Here is a 24938-nt window from a genome sequence, read left to right as displayed (position 1 = left end):
AACTTCTGTTGCTGTTCACGATAAGGGACTATTTTTTCTAGCAGAAGGAAGGCTTTTAGTGAAACTTTATTTCATGAAAGTTGCATTGATTCATATTTTTGGCTTTAATATTTGTATTGTGTCGTAACCGTTTTATAAAAGCAATAAGGTACTCGAGGCTAGTGCTGTATCATGAATAAGTCGCTGAAGGGCGCTGAAGGGCGTTGTTAGGCACGACGCAAAACGGAGCGTCTCTTACCTTATTGCTTACATATGAAATACTGTTATAAAGATCTCAATTATTTACAGTACAAGCTATCAGAATATCATCTTACTTTTGGCCATATAAATATCAGCATCTGCACCAAATTTGTCCTCTGAATAAAACTGAGGTATTTTTTTCCATCCTTGAGTATAAGCTCCATATGAGCCATAAATGCCTCATGTTTCAAATATCGTACTCAACAAAAAACACATACGCAAACTTCCTCCTTTTTTTAGATTTTCTTTTATAGTTTGTCTAAAGTTTCAGTTCAAAACAATTCATGTCAGGCTTCAACAGATTAAAAACCTACCAACAGCAACTGACCTCTGGTGTTTTTTTATTTGTTTTGTTTTGTAACTTGTAACCAACTACCACTAAAACAGAATGAGAATTGGATTAGTACGTCTATAACTCTGATTTGAAAGCCTTCAAAGGATACTACAAAATTAGTTCCTCAGCTGTCTTCCTGAAAAGCCTGAGTAGAAAGATCCTGACAGGCCGATTCATTCAGAGTGTTTGGACAACGTTTCCATTGGCGTTCCAGTGGAGGTTATTTCGAGGGGCTTGTGTTGTCAGCTGTTGTCTTGAGTCTTGTTGGACCCTCCTCATGTCTCTCTGTCACTCTGATAAAACTGTGGACTGGCTGGTTCATTGTCCTCCTTTTCTATTCAAACCTGAACAGACACGTGTAGGGTAAGTCTTGAGCTTCACTATTTTATTTAACTTCATTTAATGTTGAGCTGAATGTCGCAAGTGTGTCTTTGAGAAAAATGTGAGTTTTATTTGGCTGTACATTTTGTTTCAGTCCTTACAGTGTGGTTTCGTTATTGTGATTTTTGGAATGACAATAATATGAAGACAAAGTCTCCAGTGCAATAATTCTGTCATTTTCAATTCAACGTATGAGCAAAGTAATTGTATGTCTTTTGCATTTCCCAAAGTTAGTCTTAACTGTCTGCTTCTCTCTTAGCCTCTTGTTTTAAAGGTATAGTCTACTGATGTTTAGAACAGTCACAGTTTTTTCCACTTTGCGTAAAACTGCCATCACTGCCATCAGAAAGTACGTGGCTAGAATAAGAAATAGCTTGTCCATATTTAGAGGGTCCAAAAATAGCATGTGGCTTCACAACAGGTGCCATGTTGCAGAAGGAGGAGGGGTGATGGGATAGGAGGAGGAGGAGTGATACATGCACATGGGGTGGAAAGAGGGCTATAATTTTAACCTGATAAGCAACAGAGCTGGGACATAAACAACCTCTGGAATCTCAGAGTTCATTCCACATGAAATCAGCCGTGTAGAGCTGAAGGGCTTCAGGTCTGGCGCTATCTGTGACACATCAGATTTAGAGGCTCAGTGATACTCTGCCACTGTGATTTGTGCTATTTTCTCTGTGCCCCCTCCCATAGCCTTGTGTGTCACATGCGGCTCATTGCTACTCTTCAGATGTCCACTCAACATGGAGGCAACTTACAGATCAGATGCGACTTTTTCTATGGCTGGCATTAAAAAAGTTCAAAAATTATATATATATATATATATATATATATATATATATATATATATATATATATATATCTCAAACAAAATTGCACAAACATGCATTGCTTCAAATGGCATATTATAACTGGATATGTTATTAAAAGTAGTATAGTACTCACATTTAATTTGAAACTTGAGTTTAAGTCAGGTAGGAAGACAATAATGTCATATATAGGTCGCTATATGATGTTGGTGATGATAAAACAACAAATTTACATAGGCTATCGTCGCTAAACCTCGTATTATTTTTAAATAATTAATCACTGTGTCATCAAAGTTGGTATTGTGGCTCTATATATGTCAAGTCAAACACGTGCATGTGTCGGTATAATATTAACATTTTAATATTTAAAACATTAGCCCTTACAGACACTGTGTTTCTTGAGCAAAGAATACGCTGTACTTTTTCCCCCCCAAACATCAGTTCTTTATTTACCTTTGCATTGCAAACAAGCAGAGATAGCAAACTGCGTGCGGCAAATCATCCACTGTAGGGGGCGGGTGGAGTTATGAGGTTTGACTGACAGTTTGAGGATCCAATGCAGTTACTTAATGTGCAATATGACGGAATAAGTCCTGCCTTCTAAATAAGAGCAAAGAATGTACTAACAAGAAGCGACAGTCAACAGAACGTTCCATTGCAACACCGGCGCCCAGCAGCAGCCCTGCGTTTCCGCCATTTTGGGGTGAAAGCGAGTCGGCAGCCCAATAGTTTCTATGGCAATATCTGCTGCTTTGTTAAAAAAAAAAGTACATTAAAGCTGAAATCCAACCTGAATCATAATAACACATAATAAAATACTATCACTAGTGATCATCAAATCCTTTTTACAGTTTATTTTACACACTTTGTGTTTAAGTTTTCCACTTTTTTCACAAAACCTTTGCTCTCTAGAAACCCAGACAGTTTGGGTTAAAATTCTTTAAAGGTGCCCAAAAACATGTTTTCAAAAGATGTAATATAAGTCTAAGGTGTCCCCTGAATATGTCTGTGAAGTTTCAGCTCAAAATACCCCATAGTTTTTTTTTTATAGTTTTTTTTTAACTGCCTATTTTGAGGCATCATTATAAACGCGCCGATTTATGCAGCGCGGCCCCTTTAATTCTCGTGCTCTCTGCCCACGGACCTCGTGCTTGCCTTAAACAGCTATAAACAAAGTTCACACAGCTAATATAACCCTCAAAATGGATCTTTACAAAGTGTTCGTCATGCAACATGTCTAATCGCTTAAGTAGAGTATTTATTTTGATGTTTACATTTGATTCTGCATGAGTTTGATAGTGCTCCGTGGCTAACGGCTAATGCTACACTGTTGGAGAGATTTATAAAGAATTAAGTTGTGTTTATGAATTATACAGACTGCAAGTGTTTAAAAAATGAAAATAGCGATGGCTCTTGTCTCCGTGAATACAGTAATAAACGATGGTAACTTTAACCACATTTAACAGTACATTAGCAACATGCTAACGAAACATTTAGAAAGACAGTTTACAAATATCACTAAAAATATCATGTTATCATGGATCATGTCAGTTATTATTGCTCCATCGGCCATTTTTCGCTATTGTCCTTGCTTGCTTACCTAGTCTGATGATTCAGCTGTGCACAGCTCCAGACGTTAATACTGCCTGCCCTTGTCTAATGCCTTTCATAATGTTGGGAACATGAGCTGGCATATGCAAATATTGGGGGCATACATATTAATGATCCCGACTGTTACGTAACAGTCGGTGTTATGTTGAGATTCGCCTGTTCTTCGGAGGTCTTTTAAACAAAAGAGATTTATATAAGAAGGAGGAAACAATGGAGTTTGAGACTCACTGTATGTCATTTCCATGTACTGAACTCTTGTTATTCAACTATGCCAAGGTAAATTCAATTTTTGAATCTAGGGCACCTTTAAAAGGCTTATAAACACTGAATTATTACCAAAATATGAAATTAAATTAAGGACATGCATCAGAAAAATTGGGAATGTTGGACAATAAATATATAACAGAAAATAACAGCTTGATTTGGCAGTGTTGACTAATGTCCGTTAAAGCAAAAGTGTCCAAAAGTGGGAATTATGCGATAACGGACACAGCAATGCATCATGTATTTTAAGATCATTATGTTTGTAGCGTGATCCATTAAAACGTTCAATATATGTATTTAAATTCAGACCTAGTGATATATTATTACTATTACTCCACTAGGTCTGAAATATATTGTTCGCTGCAAACATGAAGATCTTAAATGTATTAATTATTAATTTACTATTAATAAATATGTAAAGTTAAAATGGAACTACTCAATAAAGTAGGCTAACTATGTTACCTCAGATGGATGAATGGTTGGATTCCACAACTGGTAAAATAAAACATATATAAGACAATACAACATTTACTGTAGGAGCCATACAATTTACTGGTGACTTAATTTAAAAAACTATTGCACTTCTGATTTGGCAGTGAAATTCGCTGATTTTGGGTGCGTAAGATGCGAAAGATTCTATGGTCCAGTTAGTATTTTCACCCCATAATGGCGGCCACGCTACCGGAGCGCCATCTAGTGGCTGTTACCCAAAAAGTATCAAAGTGTCGCCTCTTCGGTTCTATACTCTTTGATAAGAGCCAATCGCTGATTGGTAAAGTCATCGCGTCAATGCAGCGACCGCAGGAAGCTCCGGTTCCTATAGAAACAGTCAGATGCACGCCCCGAAATGAGGCACAAGAGACGCGCATTAAGGACTGTGCATGCGCATTAGTTTGATCCAGCCTGAAAAATACCTTTTTTTGTCATAATTCGAGCGTTTAGAAACAAAATTTATGAGACAGTTGTTGTCAGATTTCATTGGTGATTTCAAATATTAAATTTAATCGAAAGCTTGGAAAACAGCTTTGGAGAATTTGATGTTTCCCCATTCAAAGAGATAGGAGCTGCACTTGAATGCCCGAGAGGCGTTTCAAAGATGGCCACCGAGTGAAATGACTTGTCTTAAAGGAACTTTGCAATGATCCAATAGTGATTTTTAAAAATAAAATAAAAAATGACAAAATATAGAGATATGAGGTTCCAACTGAGAGCGAAAACATATTCTTAACTGTATAGCATTTATTTTACTTTTTTTTTTTTTTTTAGGCATTTGGTTATTTTCCACGGTACACAACCTGTCGTGGCACACTAGTGGTTGGGAAACACTGATATATATATATATATATATATATATATATATATATATATATATATATATATATATATAAATAATAAAATATAATAAAAAATATTTCTTGAGCACCAGATTTTAATATGATTTTAACAAGGTCATGTGACACTGACGACTGGCGTAATGGCTGCTGAAAATTCAGCTTTGACATTATAAGAATAAATCACATTTGTAAAATATATTAAAATAGAAAAAAGATGTTTTAAATAGTAATAATATGGTAATAACGATATTACTGTTTTTATTGTATACTGATTAAATAAATGCGGCCTTGGTGAGCATAAGAGAGACCGTCCAACCCCAAACTCATGTATAGTGTATATTAATAAAATCTCTGTATAAAACAGTATCATTACATAGTACACAAAATAAATAAATGATTTAAAAATAAACAAGATGAATACATAGAACTAATTAAATTGGCCATCATTATTGTATAGACAAATTACATTTCCCTCCAGTTATTTCCAATTCTCAGTTTTAAGTTTCTGCAAATATTTATTTTTTTAAAGACACTTCTCTTTTATTAGGATTGTTTCTGCCTCAGGCAAATACATTAATCAAATGTTCTTTCATTTCCCCAAATTTGAATTCACATTTCTTACAAACAACCTCATGCATTTCAAACACAAATTCCTTCTATTTATGCAAACATACCACAGACTGGCCAAAAGCCATCCGTCTTCAGTTTAGTGGCTGGTGATTTCAGGGAGTCATATCAAACCTCTCTACAAGTAATGCATAATCACTTCTCATTAATTTCAACAGTCTCGTTTCAGCATCAAGCCAAGAGTGTAATCAAGGAATTGGCTGTTCTACCTCTGCTAATCAATCTGCTTTCTTATGAAGCACTTTTATGATATATTTAACTTGATTTTTTTGCAGAAGATGATGGAGGGTAGTGACCAGACCTCTGAGAGCGCCAATGAACAAGTCGATGGCAGCGAGGAGCAGTTAGTGGACCCCATGGAGGACTTCAGCAGGCAGCTAGAGGATATAATCAACACATATGGAGCAGCATCCAGTCTGATGCAGGAGCAGATCTCTATCCTGGAGTCTGAGGAGAAAAAGCAAGAGGAGGCGAAGGCTGATGAAGAGGCAGGGCCCAAAGAAGCTGCTGCCAGCCCAGAGAAGGAGCAGAAAGCTGATAAGAAACTCCTCAAGGGCCTGGGTGAGGAATCTGCACTTCTTCTGTTAGTTTGACAAACAGTGGAAACGTTTTAAGACTAAACAGACAAATTAAAAGACTAAACCTCACAAAGAGAATTGCCATTTGATCAGCATCAAAAAATGGCGTCCTCAAAACGAAAGAAAAAAGAGGGGGAAAAAATGTTTTTATTAACACATTAAAGGCTTAGTTCATCCAAAAATGAAAATTCTGTCATCATTTACTCACCCTCATGTCCTTCCAATCCCGTAAGACTTTTGTTTATCTTCGGAACACATATATCAGAACAAGATATTTGTAATAAAATCTGAGCAATTTCTGTCCCTCCATCTGTCCATGCAATTACCACTTTGATGCTTCAAAAATGTTTATAAAGAGATCGTAAAACTAATTTATATGAATTGAGTGGTTTAGTCCATATTTTTTGAAGAGACATGATCGCTTTATAAACATCTTGATTCATATGAATTAGTTTTATGATCTCTTTATGAACTTTTTGTAGCGTCAAAGTGGTAGTTGTGTAGACTGTCATTAAAAATATCTTCCTTTGTGTTCCGAAGATGAACGAAAGTCTTACGGGTGTGGAACAACGCTATCCAATGACCAATTCTTACGTATTTTACGAGGTAGGTAGGTCATTCGCACAAATTCATACGAATTTGGCAACTTGTAAAATACGTACGATTTAACAAAAAATGAGTGAGGTTGTACAAATTAGCCACCTCGTAAAATACATACAAATTGCCGTGAGATCGGGTTGTGTGGAACGACATGAGGGTGAGTAAATGATGACAGAATTTTCATTTTCGGGTGAACTATCTCTTTAGATAAACTTTATGCACACTACCATTCAAAAGTTTGGGGTCAGTAGATTTAACTAGATAATAGAAATAAAGTCTTTACTGTCAATTTCAATCAGTTTAATGCAGCCTTGCTAAATTAAAGTATTCATTTCTCTAAACATTTGAACAGTAGTGTATGAACAAGTGACACAAATGGCATCCATTTTGTAGAATGACCCACATAGCAGAGATTTCAGTGCGAATACTGATTACCGTTTTATGTTTGAAAAATAATGTTGTATGCAGCATCTCTCAATCACACAGATGGAGCCGTAAACAGTGATTGGGTTTTTATATCAGCAGGATGGTCAAGTGCCATGAGTGCAGTAATCAACTGTTTGGAAAATTTCCATTCTCAAGAAAAGGCTCCTCACAAGCCCACTTCACCATCAAAATACTGACAGACACACTTGCTTGACTTATTTTTCTGCCCCACTCTTGGGCTTAAAGGAAAATTTTTACACAAGAATGAAAATTCTTTCATTTTTAAATCAACCTCATGTTGTTCCAACCTGTGGAACACAAAAAGAGAAAATTCGAGTAATGTACAGTATACTGTACTGGTCACTCATTTCAATTCAGTTACAATGAACAAGTGCAGAAGCTTTCAAGATTCAAAAAGAACACATAAATACCATAAATGTATCATAAAATATCAAAAAAGGGGTCCTTATGACCCATGCTCAGTTCTTCTGAAGTATAAATAGTTTGGTGTGAGAATGTTCAAAGATCAGTTGAGCTGGTAGCCATTGCAAATGAGTCATTCAATGAGTCAGTGAACAGTGAACTGGACCAGCCTTATTTTGGTGAACACATCATTCTGACTGGTTTTGTGAACTGGATCAATAACTCATTCAACGATCAGTGAATAAAACTCTACATTTTAGTATACTTACACAAAGCTTATTTGAACCACTTTCCCAGCTAAAACTGGGAATGTTCTCAGAACTTTGGCTAACATTCCGGCAAAGTTCTCTCAAAGTTATGAAGAAACGTTCTTACAATAATGTTAATAGAATGTTCATTCAAAGTTATCTTGTCTTTAATAATGTTCTCAAAATGTTAGCACAAAAACGTTTTATACATTGTTCACAGAACTTTTTTTTTGAACATTCAAAAGTAACATTACCAAAATATTTGCAAAATTATAAAAAGGAATGTACCCTTAATGTTTGCATAAACAAAAATAAGGTTTTAAAACTTAGTTCACCCAAAAATGAAATTTCTGTTATTGAATACTCAACTTCATGTCGTTCCAAACCCGTAAGACCTTCGTTCGTCTTTGAAAAACAAATGATGAAATCTGAGAGCTTTCTGACCTCCCTATAGACTGCAACATCATTTTTAAGGCCCAGAAAGGTAGTAAAGACATCGTTGTAAACACAGTGCAGCACTTCCAAGTTATACGTCAGAATGCCGGCTCGTTATTGGCCAGCTCCTGTGACAGCAGCACACGCATGTGTCGTGCTGCTCACGTGTACAGCGTCGGCCAATAATGAGCCGGCATTCTGACGTAGAACCCGGAAGCACTGCACTGTGTTTCCAACGTGAACAGCTTAGGAGATTGACAGGGAAGAGAAGAAATTATTGAATAAAGTCATTATTTTTGTTTTGTTTTTGCACACAAGAAGTATTCTCGTCACTTCAAAACAATAAGGTTGAACCACTGTAGTCACATGGATTTTTTTAACGATGTCTTTACTATCTTTATGGGCCTTGAAATTGGTTATTATGACGTTGCTGTGTATAGGGAGGTCAGAAAGTGCTCATATTTCATCAAAAATATCTTAATTTGTGTTCTGAAAATGAATGAAGGTCTTAAGGGTGTACAACATGTGGGTGAGTACTTAATGACAGAAATTTCATTTTTGGGTGAACTAACCCTTTAATAAATCAGACGTTTTGACGGTTCAGAGAACATTCGGAAACGTGAACAGTAGCAAAATGTTCTTAGAACATATTTTTGTTAGCTAGTTTAACAGTGCTTTAATGACGTTTTTGTCATTTTGAAGCTTTCTATAGAAAAATAAATAAAATCATACAGGTTAGGAACAACACGAGAATGCATAAATAACCTAATGAAAGAATTTTCATTTTTGGATAAACTATCCCTTTAAAAGGCTGAGTATTATCTCTTGAGTCTTGTTTGCTTTTCTCAACCTTTTTTCATAGTAAAAATGATCACGCTGTGATTTCACCACTTCTGCCATTGATTTATTTTGAAGCTTGCGTGCAGAACTCTCCCTTGTGGGTTTCTGCTCATCTCCTTTATCTTTTCATTCTCTGATCTGAACGGAAAACGCTTGTCTCATAGGTAAAGAGGCCGCATCCTTATTGCAAAGTCTAAACAAGCTCGGCTCACCAGAAGAGAAAGTGGAAATAGTGTTGAAGAAATACACTGAGCTGGTGAGTATCCAGACCTAAGAGAGAGTGGCTCTCTCTGAACAGTTTTCACCACAGGCAACAACAATGCATAGAGGACAGTTAAGAGGAAACAAACAGAACACAAACCGGATTGACACAGAGAGAAAATAAAAGAACTCCTAGTGTGATGTTAAGAGTGGTTTCACTGATACTGCGATGACCTAAATATTCGGTGCCCCGGGCTGAATAAGCGAGTCTGAACACAAGGCCATATGCCACACAAGAAAGCCACAACACTCTCTTCAATTTCAGAACACTGAGATAACGGCAGGGGCACATAAAGCAGAATGCATAACAGAAGACTACAAGTAATTCTCCAAGTTCTGACAATACCAGATCTATACAATCTTTGGGTGTGGGAAAACTGAAAAGTCTGTATCCTGTCATTCCAAAAAATAAAAAAGCCAGACAGACAGACATTATTTAGAGCAGCTTGTCAGAGGTGTTAATGTGGTGCATAAGATGATGCATGGATCACACCTGTGTGTGTTTTGTGCATATTGGGCAGGTGGAGGAACACAGGACTGAGAAGAAACAGCTAGAGCAGCTTCAGCAGAAACAGGGACTTCTGGTCAAGCAGAGAGATCAGCTTCAGTTCGAGCACAGTCGTGCCATCCTGGCCCGCAGCAAGCTTGAGATGCTCTGCAGGGAGCTTCAGAGACATAACAGGACACTGAAGGTGAGAACACTATCTACTGACACCTTAAGAAATCTAAGTTTTGAAGGAACGTTAGGCTGTTACATTGGTATTACTATTTTTCCCAGCCTTAAAACGCAGCTTAATCAGCTTAAGTTGTTTCTGAGGCAGAGAAATTAATTGCATTTAGATTATGAAAAGAAACAAATTAAACAAACATTACTTCTTTTAGAAATAATAAACATGTATATTTCCATAAACCATTCAAAAGTTTCAGGGTCAGTGTGATTTTTTTTAATTGCTAGTTTTATAGCAAGGATGCATTAAATTAATCAAAAGTGACAGTTAAGACATTTATAATCTTACAAAAGATTTCTATTTTAAATAAATGCTGAACTTCAAAAGAAGTATCCTGACAAAAATGTATCACTGTTTTCGCAAAATACTAAGCAACACAACTCTTTTCAACATTGATAATAATAAGAAATCTTTCTTGAGCACCAAATCAGCATATTAGAATGATTTCTGAGTGATCATGTGACACTAAAGACTTCACTTCAGCTTTGATGTCACAGTAATTGCATTTTAAAATATATTAAAACAGAAAACAGTTATTTTAAATTGTAACTTTTTTTATACAGTTTTACTGTATTTTTGATCAAATAAATGAAGCCTTGGTGAACATAAGGAGCTTCTTTCATAAACATTAAATTATTTGTAATATTGTTCTTTGATTTTTGATTTTATTGAATACGCTGTGCTGTGTGAATTTGTTGAACACAAAAGCCCACTGTTGAATTTTTAAAGGTGCCATCGAACGTTTTTTTACAAAATGTAATATAAGTCTAAGGTGTCCCCTGAATGTGTCTGTGAAGTTTCAGCTCAAAATACCCCATAGATTTTTTTTAATTAATTTTTCTAACTGCCTATTTTGGGGCATCATTAAATATGAGCCGATTTATGCTGTGCGGCCCCTTTAAATCTCGTGCTCTCCGCCCACGGAGCTCGCGCTTGCCTTAAACAGTGCCTAAACAAAGTTTACACAGCTAATATAACCCTCAAATGGATCTTTACAACGTGTTCGTCATGCATGCGGCATGCATGCGTCGGATTATGTGAGTATTGTATTTATTTGGATGTTTACATTTGATTCTGAATGAATTTGAGGCTGTGCTCCGTGGCTAACGGCTAATGCTACACTGTTGGAGAGATTTATAAAGAATGAAGTTGTGTTTATGAATTATACAGACTGCAAGTGTTTAAAAATGAAAATAGCGACGGCTCTCTTGTCTCTGTGAATACGATGGTAACTTTAACCACATTTAACAGTACATTAGCAACATGCTAATGAAACATTTAGAAAGACAATTTACAAATATCACTAAAAATATCATGTTATCAATGATCATGTCAGTTATTATTGCTCCATCTGCCATTTTTCACTATTGTCCTTGCTTGCTTACCTAGTCTGATGATTCAGCTGTGCACATCCAGACGTTCTGCCCTTGTCTAATGCCTCGATCATGGGCTGGCATATGCAAATATTGGGGGCGTACACCCCGACTGTTACGTAACAATCGGTGTTATGTTAAGATTCGCCTGTTCTTCAGAGGTCTTTTAAACAAATGAGATTTATATAAGAAGGAGGAAACAATGGAGTTTGAGACTCACTGTATGTCATTTCCATGTACTGAACTCTTGTTATTTAACTATGCCAAGATAAATTCAATTTTTCATTCGAGGGCACCTTTAAAACAAAAATATTATCATTCAATTGTCTCGTATTTATTTTAGATAATACTGTATTTTGGGGGTCATTTTGCCATTTTTCCATTCCTAAACTAAAAAAGCTTTTTATGCACAATTCAGGAGTGATTTCATCTGAAATATATAACACCACAATAACAGAACTTATAGCAACTTCTTGTTTGACATGTTGGTGACTGATGAGCTTGACTTGTTGTTCTGTTATCTTGTCACTCAGTGTTTTGATTGCTGAGATTGAGTCGACTCAACTTCCTTCTGAGGAAACGGTGTCTTTGAGCCCAGTGGGACGTTACTGCAGTGGCTCTGTGTCTCTGCCTCGATCAGACACGGACTTCTCAGACTCAAAGCACTGCTGACAGGTCACTATGACAAGAGGGATAGTGTTACTGAGCTTCAGTGGCATTTGCCCTTCTTTTATAAATCAAAAGTCAAAGAGAATGTCTCACTGGCTCAGATCACACTGCAAAGGCCATGGCCTCCTGTTCTACCGTATTGTTGGTGCTAGAGACTACATCTAATTCCCAAGACAAAAGATATTTTTTAGGAGAAATCTTCTGAATTGGGAATAATAGATTTAGTGCAATCAACTCCTTAAAACGATATTTATTTAAATTAATAGTACTTTTATAAAAAATAAATAAATTGATATACACTTGACTCCAGTCACATATTAGTAGGCTAATAAAAGTGATTTTATTTTACATGGAGCAGTTGAGATCACATGTTGAGATCATGTGATTCACTAAAAAGAGCTGTTTTATAAGAGTCAACAGGCTTGTTCGACTACATGCAGCGCTGCGCAGACCGATCGATGTCTGACTTGAAGCAGTGCATGCCGGTTAGAAATTTAGTCCGACTTGAGACAGCGCCAACGAAGTACCACGAGAGCGATTAGTCGAGAGCGATAAGTCAGCAGTCGGTTGATTCAGCCAGTGCAGTTTCTCCAGAGCGGCTGCACGAGCTGTGATGATGACACAGCTGTTTCACGATTGGCCGGATTCACCACATGACAATGATGTTTTGTGTTTATTCTGACACCTTCAATTCCACTAATGAAATCCCGCCCTGCAGCTAATTTCATTGGTTAAAGGGATAGTTCACCCAAAAATGTCATTATTTACCCACCCTCATGTTGGGTTTGTTTATTCTGTTGAACACAAAAGAATAAATTTTAAAGAATGTTGGTAATCATACAGTTGACGGCACCATTGACTTCCATAGTATTTTTTTTTCTACTATGAAAATCAATGGGTGCCGTCAACTGTCTGGTTACGTTTAAAGGGTTAGTTCACCCAAAAATGAAATTTCTGTTATTACTCACCCTCATGTTTTTCCATATCTGCAAGACCTTCATTCATCTTCGTTACAATGAAATCAGAGATGTTTCTGATCCCCAAGTGAAAGCAATGTAATTACCACATTCAAGGTCCAGAAAGGTAGTAAAGACATTGTTAAAATAGTCCATGTGACTACAGTGGTTCAACCGTCATGTTATTAAGCGGTGAGAATACGTTTTGTGCGCAAAAACAAGACAAAAATAATGACTTTATTCAAGAGTTTCTTCTCTTTAGTCTTTTCTTCCTAATGTAAACGGTTAAGAATATAAAGAGCTACAACCTGCTTTTTGAAGGCCTCTCTCAGCTGAGCTTCCATTTATTCATATTTATTTATTCATATTTATACATGAAATGTTCCAGTTGTCGGATATAGTGGTCCATCCATGCTTTTTCACTCTGCCAAACAATTATGTAGCCTTCCAAGAGACAATTTCACCTCCGTTCAGTTTACGTAATATATGTTTACGTAATATGAAAGATGTTATGAATCTTGTGCAACACCTGGAGCCATTTTCTCTTTGCAGTTCAGCAACTGATTCCAGTCTATTTGTACTATTCAATGAACAGGTGCTGGAGGACTTTGTAAGAAAAGGGAGCGGTTTCTGTCTGTGGTTTCTTTTCTTTTTTTCTTTTAGCAATCATACAATTCTGATATTTTTTTCCTCACAATTGTGAGTTTATAATCCGCAATTGCAAGTTATAAATCGTATAGACCTTAAGGCCCATTCACACCAAGAACGATAAAGATAACGATAAATAGTTCTAAAAATCGCTCTAAATATAAACGAATAGCAGAGACCATATCACAGCTATAACGATAACGATAGAGAAAAGATATCGTTGGGATCACTTTCAGAGCGATTTTTTTTTCCCAGCTGTTGAACGATAAAACACTGACAGCCAACCAGTATCCGTTCTAATTTAAGGGCTCGCGCATTTAAAATGGCAGACGACATTGTGGAGAAGTTAATCGCTGAGGTCCAGAAAAAGCCACCACTGTTTGACAAGTCAAACACCCTTTTCAAGGATACTTTAAAGAAAATGAATATGTGGAAAACAATCGGTCATACCCTCAAAATAAATGGTGAGAAGTATTAAAGGGATAGTTAACCCAAAAATGACAATTTGATGTTTATCTGCTTACCCCCAGAGCATCCAAGATGTAGGTGTCTTTGTTTCTTCAGTAGAACACAAATGATGATTTTTAACTGCAACCGCTGCCATCTGTCAGTGGTATAATGCAAGTCAGCGGGAACTTGGACTATAACAGTAAATAAAACACGACAGACAAATCCAAATTAAACCCTGCGGCTCGTGACGACACATTGATGTCCTAAGACACGAAACGATCGGTTTGTGCGATGTCCAACGGCATTCATCACTCGATTCGTTTGGTCTGATCGCACTCTGACAACGGCAGTGATGTCTCGCTCTCATTGAAGTATATGCGCGAGACATCACTGCCGCTGTCAGAGCGCGATCAGACCAAACGAATCGAGTGATGAATGCAGTTGGACATAGTGGTGTATTAGAGGTAAAAAAATGATATAAATACTGTTCGGTTTCTCGCACAAACCGATCGTTTCGTGTCTTAGGACATCAAATTTGTCGTCACATTTTTCTCTTGCAGTTGCGAGTTTATATCTCACAATTCTGAATTCATAGAAATTACTTTTTATTTATTTATTTTTAATTCTGTGGCAGAAACCAGCTTCCATAGTAAGGTGACTTTTTTCTAATTATGGTTGTGTTGTTTTTTTCTCCTCTGGGCATTGAAGATATTAAACTATTGCACTACTATGAACTCTGCATGTCTTTGGAAGTTGATGCTATCCCTCCCTAGAGGCTGGCTTTGACCTTGTTCACTCCCCAATCAATTTTATTCAAGTATCATAGAAGCCATTAATGAGCAGGTCAGAGCAGAACATCTAAGCCCTGTGTGTAGGTGCGACTCTCAGCTATGATGATGGTAAATTGGATTTAATCTGGGGTCATTTCCCTTGTGCTAATGCGAGTATGATTCATCTCCCTTATGAGCTTGCGTAGTGGTAGAACGGCTTCACCTTTCCCAGATGGGAGCTTGAGACTCATGCCATGTGTAAACACAGGCAAGCAAACAGCTTCAGCCCTCGAGAGGAACGCTCCATGCTTGGATTCCTTACGATTAGCTGAGTCAGGAAGCTGGCTTCTCTGAAACAGGAGCTCATGTTTATAGAGCGCACACATGGGATGGCAGACCTGTTTAGCATTCACATGTTCAATCCGAGATACTAAGAAAAGATTATATTGTTTATCTTGTACCACAAATCTAGATATTATAGAGCATGATATGTCATTAACACCATTTGATTATTACGATAATATGCTCATAAGCTAGTCTTCACCACTCAGCCCTTGTAAGGTAAAGTGCAGTTAAAAGATGACCTTTTTTGTTGGTACAGTGGAGTAGCAGTTAGTGCACCTCCTTTGGATATGTTGAGCTATGGTGCTCATGTGGGCCTCTCAGGTTCAAGTCCAGCCTATAACATGTCAGTTCCTTCTATCACTTCAATTTCCTTTCATTCTTGACTATATCAATCAAATAATGTGGTAAAAGCCATTTACAAAGGTTGTTCCTTATTCACTTTTATTAAAAATAATACATTTAAATCAAACATTTTTAATGTTTTTATTATATATATATATATATATATATATATATATATATATATATATATATATATATATAAAACTTTTTTTTTTTTTTTTTTTTACTAATTTCCAAAACAATCCCAGACTTGTAATCTATGCTAATATGAAAATATAAAATTCCATCATGGAAATATTAGAATATTATATTATATTATATTATATTATATTATATTATATTATATTATATTATATTATATTATATTATAATGTTTTCAATTATTGAAATAAACATAGATAATAATAATTTTCACACAATAAATAATGAAAAAGTAAATTTTTAACGCATGTCCATTAGTTGTAATGTAATTTCAACTTTTAGTTTTCATGTTTTTTGTAATTTATTATTTATTTCACAATTTATTTGTCATTTGTATTAGTTTTTTTTTTAAATATTTCTGTTTAGTTTTAATTCAATTTTATATCAGTTTTAATAATTATAGTACTCCAACTTTAACTTTATTTCAGATAGTTTTTTAAGTTGAGGTTTTTCATGTAATATTTATATTATTTCAAGTTTAAAAAAATATTTAGCAGTTTTAGTTTCAGTTAATGACAACACTGTAAGTGAAGAACATGATTAAGATAAAATATGCAATTTTATGAGTGAAGAAAACAAACAAAAACAGATGTCAAGGTAAATATTGCCTTTTTGTCATTTCCAATCATGATGTCAAATAATACAAAATATTACTTAATTGTATGAATTTAAGCTACATATAATGCCAACCATGAAACAAGCCTTAATACGAGTCAACCATTTTATTCCACAAATGTTTATAATGTAATTTCCAGCACAGAATGCTATCAAACACAATACATAATTTGCGAATCTCACACTACATCTAGATTGCTTTCATCACTTAAGGCTACATATTCCCAGGTTTCCCACATATTTCCGTCTCTCTTTCTCCCTGCAGGAGGAAAGTCTGCAAAGGATGCGGGAGGATGAAATGAAGCGGAAGGAGATCACCGCTCATTTCCAGAGCACGCTGGTGGACATTCAGAGTCAGATCGAGCAGCACAGTAACCGCAACAACAAGCTGTGCCAAGAGAACAGCGAGCTGGCCAGCAAACTCAAGACCATCATAGAGCAGTATGAGCGGAGAGAGGAGGTACAGACAGAAATCAACACACAAGACTATACAAATCTGTACACATAAAATCTAGACTGGAAATGCATTAAATCCACAAAACGAACATTTCAAACTGTTTCTGCTGTATAACAGAGCTTGTTTTCAGCTACACTTCTGCTGCCGCACATCACTGTGCTGTTTACACAGGCAGCGCGAATACTGTAACCTGTTAATATGGGCCCAAAAATAAATATGTGCTTGTGGTGTGAAGCAGACTGAAGACCTGTGCAGCCAGTGTAAAGCGAAAGCCAACAAAATGAATTGACTATTTCAAACACACCAATATCTAACACATCTGTCAAAGCGATTCAGCCACAAATCCATTTAAAGCTGCACCCCTAGGCATAGTCGAGATTAGATTTTGCTACAAGTATGTGTGCACCATAAGTGATTGTAATACATTTTAAAATGCAAATGATTGGATTTTGAAAACTTTATCTGAAAACTTTAATGAGCCTTTACTGGGATTCCAAAGTTATTTAAAACTCAGCACTGCACTGGTTAAAAGTGTGGCATAATTAACATTTTGTAATGTCATAAGAAGTTTCTTATGCTCACCAAGGCTGCATTTATTTGATCAAAATTACAATAGAAAACAGCAATGTTGTGAAATATTATTACAATTTCAAATTTTCTATTTTAATATATTTTGGCAAAACTGAATTTGAAATCAGAAAATCATTCTGATTTGGTGCTGAATTATCATAAATTATTATTGGTGCTCAATTATTAATAATAGTTGCTTAATATTATCAATGTTGAAAACAGTTTTTCCTGTTTAATATTTTTGTGATACATTTTTTTCCAGGATACTTTGATGAATAAAGTTCAAAAGAACAGCATTTATTTGAAAAAAAAAAAAAATGAATCTTTTGTAACATTATAAATGAGCAATCTTTACAGTCACTATGCATAAAAAATGTGCGCACCTTTTAGAGCTCGAGTCTGCAAGAGCTGTAGGCAAGTTTATTTATATAGCACATTTCATATACAATGGTAATTCAAAGTGATTTACATAGAAAAGGAATTAAAATAATCATAAAATAATCACAACATATGCATAAGAAATAAAAAATATTATGCCTGACTACCTGAATCACTAATTTCACATGGCAGAGGAAACTACATCCTCACACTTTCTAATCCTGCTATATGCACAGCAGAATTTTCTGAGTTTGACTTAGTGATTCACACCCGGTTTGACAGTGAATATATTGCTCCTTGTAGAACACTCTTGTATTCTGTATCTAATCACATGAGGATCGGCCTGTGGAATGACAAGCCTGATGTGAGGGGAAGTTAAGCTCAATCTGTCATCCTGATGGGTACCACAGAGAGTGCTCGCACACAGCTGTGTGTTGGGCTAAAACAGACCCTGTCTTTCCGGCAAGAATTTAAATGACTCAAGATCAAATTGTGCTGTGTGTCTCTACTGCCCTCTGCTGGCTGAATGAGGAAGGTGCATCATGCTCAATGTGATTTAAACAAGAAGAACATGTTCCTGGAACAACATCCACCAATCGCCACCCTCTGATTTTAGCTGTAAAAGAACGATTTACAGCGAAAGCTGTTCCAAGAACAACAAAGGATGTTGATCCTGGAATATATTGTGGTTGTGAATATCAGGTGTATCATGATGGTAGAGAATTTTTCATTGTTAAAATGTTGTATGCACTGATTGATGCAGATAAGGGTTCATTTCTAAGAATTGTTTACTGACAAAGCTGGAAAAACAAACACTAGGCTATAAAATTCCATAGATGCCCTGTTCTCACTTCCAGATAATATCAATCAGTTTCCACATGCAAGTGGTTTCAGTCAAAAAACACGTGAATCACCCATTCTTCTTTTGAAAATAGTTTTTTCAAAACTCTACAAAACTGAACAGTTTCAGTCTTTTGATGCAAAAAACTTTACTATCATTATAAGTAGAAGTGACGGGTAAAATAAAATAAACTATTTACAATCAATAAAATGATTTAAGGATATCTGATATGTCCCCTATAAATATTCTTCCCTGTGTGTTTTTTATGCAGACTTTAGAGAAGATCTTCAAACACAGAGATCTACAGCAGAAAGTGTCTGATGCCAAGCTAGAAGAAGCCAACATGCTCCTCGCTCAAGCTGAAGAGAAGCACAAGAGAGAGAAAGAATATGTAAGACAAGCAGACACAGATCTCCTGTTCTGGCTCTTCAGATTTGCCTCAAGTAAAATGAAGAGCAGACAGATTCATTTGCATTTGCTTACAATGAATTCATTTACAAGCAGGGTCTAAAATTAACAATCATCAAGTGCCAAATGCAAGTAATAATTGGCTTGTGGAGGGTGATTTTATAAGGAACTGCAGCATAATATATTAAGTCGATCTATACGAATGATAGTTTTCTTTGCTGATAATTGACATGACGATTGTGTCATTCAAATTGAGCTGTCAGCTAAAGAAAACATCTGTGACTTATGTGTCTTAGTGGGAAATTTACTTACGTGATTAGACATGTTGCATGACAAACACTTTGTAAAGATCCATTTTGAGGTTTATATTAGCTGTGTGAACTTTGTTAATGCTGTTTAAGGCATGCGCGAGCTCCGGGGGCGGGGAGCACGATAATTTAAAGGGGCCGCAGCCTGAATCGGCGCATATTTAATGATGCCCCAAAACAGGCAGTTAAAGAAATGAATAAAAAAATCTATGGGGTATTTTGAGCTGAAACTTCACAGACACATTCAGGGGACACCTTAGACTTATATTACATCTTTTGAAAACACGTTCTACGGCACATTTAATGCAGCTCAGAGGTGGCGTGAATGAAAGATTAAATTATACTCTAAATATGAAACTAAAACCACCAGTAGGTGGCAGCAAATCATTGTCATAATGAGTGAGTCATTTAGTCGTTCATTCAACCGATTCATTCAAATGGCTGATTCATTCAGGAACGAAGCAAGTGACTGTCGTTATGAATGGGTCACTGAATCATTGGCTCACTCGATTCATTAAAAGCAGTGGATTCATTCAGTAATGAAACACCGCTTTGTTTTTGGAGCTATTTTCATTGGTGAAATTAAGCAAAAACAGACAATACTGACAATGTAACTCAATATTAACTTCTTGTTAATTGAACTGTAGTATAAAATCCATATCTGGTCAATTTTCTCAAGTGTAGAAAAAAGTTCATTTTGGACCCTGATTATAACAATGTTTTAATGAAACTGAAAAATGCCACATGTTAACATCTCACCATTTATGTTGTTAGTTGCTTAAAGAGGCTATTGAAAAAACAAAGAAATGCTACGCAATGAGGGAGCAGGAGTTACAGATGAAGAAACAGGTAATGGCAAGTTCTTGGTCTCACCTGTTTGTGTGTGTCTTGTGTTTAACCAGTTACTCACTCAGGCTGCAGAGTGGAAACTACAGGCTAAAGAGCTGAAAGAGCAGCACACAGTCATGCAGGCCCAGGTGAATATCTACCGCTGTGGCAATACCCACAATCCTGCACTCTCTTCTCTAGCTGTGGCGTTTCTCTCATGAGCTGTGTGACAAACCACAAACAAGTTTATATTTAAAAGGCAATTTACAGTGCTCATACATACCCATTAGGTACAACTGTCTGAATACATTTCAGTTGAGATGGATAAATTACAGATGGATTTTGATGAAAAGCATGAGAGCTTATGAGGAACTTTTAAGTGCTTAAAGAAAAAATGCAATTTGGATTCATCATTTACTCACCCTCATGTCGTTCCAAACCTGTATGACTTTCTCTCTTCGGTGGAACGCAAAAGGAGAAATTATATTGGTTCCTTTTTTTCATGCAATGACAATGAATAAGGACAAAAGTTACAAAAGTATCCAGCTACAAAAGTATCAAGTGCCACAAATCAGTATAATTTGAGAAATATTATCATTTTGAACAGAGAAATCATGCAGATACTGATTAATTCTGTAATGAAATGAACGTGACAACATCTTACTGTCTCTGAATCACCACAAAGGTGAGCTAATTATGGTGATGACTGTATGAAGACTTCCTGCATCTCACCGCTCTACTGCGACAACACGAACAGAAATATATGATGTCAGTAAATTATTACAGTTCACAAGTGCCTAACATGCTAAACACTAAATAAGACCTGGATGAATTGATTCACCACTGCTGTTGTGAATGATAAGTAAATGTAAATGATAAGTAATGCTTTACACATTAAGACAGAGTGATTGCAGAAGTGCTCACTTATTTAAAGCTTTGTGTTTTTTGAATGGAACATTTGCCTTGACTAAATGCAGATAGATTGCATAAAGTGCACACTGTAAAACCTGATAAGGTCAGAATACTCAAAACATTTCTGGGAACCGATTACCTCAAAACATTTAAGTAAACTAACTAACTCAAAGATTAAGTTTGTAGAACTTTACATTTTTATTTTGTACTACACAAACATGTTAAGTACTGTATGTTAATTAAATGTAATTGAAATATTGAATATACTTTCATACAGGTTGTTTGCATAAATATCATATTTAACTAGTAAGCAACAGCACACAAGCATGTGCTAATGTAACTATCAAAGAGACTACATACTTGTATGTACACAGTTAAACACCATGCAGTATATTTAGCCTTGAAGTTTTGCAGCCCATCATCAACCTAACCGCAGGCTGTACTCTTCACCACAGTGGTAACCCTACAAAACTGCAACATAACAGAAACCCCTGTAAATCCCAACATAACAGAACATTAAACACTAACACATCTCTCCCTATATTAATCTTGTGCAAAAACACACAAAATAACAATAATTTCAACATTTATTCTCCTTATACAGACTGATGCAAAGCATGCTGGGGAACTAGAAATCTGGTGCAACAATACTATCAGATTTTGAGTTCATGTAACTTTTTCTATTAAGTACAATGGACTTAATTAAACTGTTCGATTTTACAGTACAGTTGCAACATCAGTGATTAATTATTTCATCTTTACATGAATATGAATGAATGAATGAATGTATTTTACACAGCAAATAACAAATTTGGAACTAATTTGGATTGTTGAATTCTAGATCTGTGAAAACCTTGACTGTTCTTTTTGCAGTCTTTTTCAAGTGTAGTGTGAAAAATAAGATAAGGAAGGCCAAGCTGATACAGTATAAATGTCAACATTCTTCGTCATGCATGTTTCTCTTACTGTACATGGATTTAGGCATTATTTTACAAAGCTTTTCTGAAGAATGCGAATTCTAATTCTTTCTCTTTTTTTACAGCTTGTGTTGTACTCCCAGAAGTTTGATGAGTTCCAGAACACACTAGCGAAAAGCAATGAGATTTACGTCACTTTCAAACAGGAGATGGATAAGGTTTGTTGTGTTGCACATTTACAGTCTGGAGCTGACAACTAATAGGAAAACAATGCAATAAACGACTTCTTAGTTTTAATTAGTCACTTGTTTTCCAATTACAAAATATCTAAAAATCCTTAAAACAAGAGAAACAATTTTACTTGAGAAGCAACACTGCATAAAATATTAAGACTTGTTTCCAGAGAATGTTTCTTTAAAAGAGTAATTTGAGTTTTTTGCTTGTTTTTAATTTGTATATACTTAAAACAAGTGAACAAATCTGCCAGTGCAGTAAGACAAAATACACTCACATTAAAGATACATCGTCTGAAAATATGCATATTTATGCAGTGTTGTTTCATGTATCTTGCTTCAGGGATTTTTAGATATTTCAACAAGAACAATTAGACAAAAATGCTTGTTAGGAATAGGATTTCTTTGCTGTGAACAACTTTAAATGTCTTTGTCTATTTTAAGGCATATACCTCTTAGAAAATGCTGATCACATTTCCATTTGAATAGATGACAAAGAAGATGAAGAAGCTGGACAAGGAGTCAAACACATGGAAGACGCGGTTTGAAAGCTGCAACAAAGCTCTTGTTGAAATGATTGAGGAGGTAACTCACGCACACGACTTGTCAGAATTTGACCATTAGCTTTGCACTTACTAACTGATCAACTCCACTCCAACAGAGATCAGAAAAGGCCAAGGAGTTTGAGCTGTTCACTTTAAAAATCGACCGCCTGGAGACTCTGTGCCGAGCCCTGCAGGATGAAAGAAAAGGTTTGTACAACAAGATTAAAGAAATACGGCATTTAGAAAAGGAGACCTTGGCACCTGCGGTGGACATTCCCCAAGTAGATGAGCTTCTAGAGCTTGTTCAACTTCCTATCCCGGCTCCCAACCCCATGTTGACCGCAGAGATGGAGAGGCTGCGAGTGGAACAGACCCGCCTGCAGGATTTTGCAGCCTCCTTGGTGAGTCCCATAACAGATGATGCTGGAGAATCAGATAGTGAGGAAGAGGAGTCAGCACAAGAGATTCCAGTGATCACAGAGGCTCCCCAACTTGAGTCCATCAAACCATTGGATAAACTGGAATCAACACAAGAGGAACCCTCTGCTGCAGAAGAAAACAAACCTGAGGTTGTTACTGTAAATGAAGAGAAGCCATTAGAGCCAACAAATCCTGAACCCGCCAAACCTGAGATGGAATCCAAACTTCCTCAAGAGCCTCTACAACCAGAGATCACAGAAAAACAGACAGGAAAACAAAAGTCTGCCAAAGAGGAACCAAGCCAGGAAGAGGTGACAAAAGCAGAAGAGACGGTCGAACAGGAATCCACTCAGCCAGAGCCTGTCATGAAAAAAGAAGACAAAGATGAAGCTGTTAAACCTGAGATTCCTGAACCAGAGCCGCCCAAACAAGAGCCCCTCAAAGAGGAGCACGATCAGAAAGATGAAGCTGTTAAACCTCAGATTCCTGAACCAGAGCCGCCCAAACAAGAGCCCCTCAAAGAGGAGCATGATCAGAAAGATGAAGCTGTTAAACCTCAGATTCCTGAACCAGAGCCGCCTAAACAAGAGCCCCTCAAAGAGGAGCACGATCAGAAAGATGAAGCTGTTAAACCTCAGATTCCTGAACCAGAGCCGCCCAAACAAGAGCCCCGCAAAGAGGAGCACGATCAGAAAGATGAAGCTGTTAAACCTCAGATTCCTGAACCAGAGCCGCCCAAACAAGAGCCCCTCAAAGAGGAGCACGATCAGAAAGATGAAGCTGTTAAACCACAGATTCCTGAACCAGAGCAACCTAAACAAGAGCCCCTCAAAGAGGAGCACGATCAGAAAGCTGAAGCTGCATCTCAGGGAGCCAAAGCACCACCAACAAAACCTAAGGCCCCAAAATCCCAAGAGGCCAAAGCGAAGGCCAAAGCTCAGCCTAAAAAACAAGGTTCTGCAAAGAAGAAAGTTTCTGCTAAGGGGCCGAATAAAAGCTAAGCAGAAATGCTTATGTTTTTCCTTTAAGAAAGTTTACTTCAAAGATTAATTCCTTGCTTACTGAGTGTAATTTGTAATACTTTCTCAAGTACCCTCAAATAAACGTCTAATGTTCCTAATCCTACATAATGTTCTCTTTCACAAAGACTTTGGTTGTATGACTATTATAAGTTAAATTAATAAGGCAAATTTTTCAAATGTTCTGGAGAAAATAGTTGACAGGACGTTGCTATATAGGTGCTTGTTAAACAAAGAGATTTACGGCACTTTCAAACAGGAGATGGAAAAGGTTTGTTGTATTGCACACTTTACGAGTCTGGAGTCTACTTGAGCCATTCCTTTAACACAAGACTATGGGAATTTTTTGTGCATTTTATTGTTAGCCTGCCAAATTTGAGTTTAGCTTGGAGTGAGAATGATTGGAATTATGTGTTTTGTGTTTAAAAAAAAAAAAAAAAAACACAAAAACCTTGCATTACAATAAGTGTATTGTGATTGTCAAAACATTTGGTAACTAAACAGAATTTCAATCAAGTTTAGTGACTACATGTTACAATGCTTACGTGGTGCAAATTTCATGATTTCAATTGTGATTCGATTCCGATCTTG

General features: G+C 36.3%; 1 protein-coding gene across 3 annotated transcripts; it reads left to right on the top strand.

Moving 5' to 3' along the window:
• The first annotated feature begins 779 nt into the window (after positions 1–779).
• Positions 780–24448, top strand: txlnba (taxilin beta a). Of its 3 annotated transcripts, none has more exons than XM_048207325.1 (10): positions 780–937; positions 5879–6164; positions 9318–9409; positions 9936–10106; positions 16777–16971; positions 19029–19148; positions 20376–20450; positions 22256–22348; positions 22853–22948; positions 23025–24448. In XM_048207325.1, exons 2-10 carry the CDS (start codon positions 5882–5884, stop codon positions 24327–24329), a joined length of 2430 nt encoding a protein of 809 aa, XP_048063282.1. In that variant the 5' UTR covers positions 780–937; positions 5879–5881; the 3' UTR covers positions 24330–24448. The 3 variants fall into 3 exon arrangements, with proteins under 3 accessions (XP_048063282.1, XP_048063283.1, XP_048063284.1); XM_048207326.1 differs by lacking the exon at positions 20376–20450 and adding an exon at positions 20248–20322; XM_048207327.1 differs by having other exon boundaries at positions 784–937; positions 5882–6164.
• The last annotated feature ends 490 nt before the right edge of the window (positions 24449–24938 follow it).

The sequence above is a fragment of the Megalobrama amblycephala genome, linkage group LG11, assembly GCF_018812025.1.
Source record: "Megalobrama amblycephala isolate DHTTF-2021 linkage group LG11, ASM1881202v1, whole genome shotgun sequence".
Classification (NCBI taxonomy): domain Eukaryota; kingdom Metazoa; phylum Chordata; class Actinopteri; order Cypriniformes; family Xenocyprididae; genus Megalobrama; species Megalobrama amblycephala.
Note: the sequence above shows the minus strand (reverse complement) of the source record. Positions and strands in the feature narration are given on the sequence as shown.

What these genes read in the sequence shown, in the direction of transcription:
- txlnba (XM_048207325.1), top strand. Translation starts at nt 5,882, where the DNA reads ATGATGGAGGGTAGTGACCAGACCTCTGAGAGCGCCAATGAACAAGTC. An exon ending in GAAACTCCTCAAGGGCCTGG is followed by an intron (nt 6,165 to 9,317) that starts GTGAGGAATCTG and finishes CTTGTCTCATAG; the next exon opens with GTAAAGAGGCCGCATCCTTA. An exon ending in TTGTTGAAATGATTGAGGAG is followed by an intron (nt 22,949 to 23,024) that starts GTAACTCACGCA and finishes CCACTCCAACAG; the next exon opens with AGATCAGAAAAGGCCAAGGA.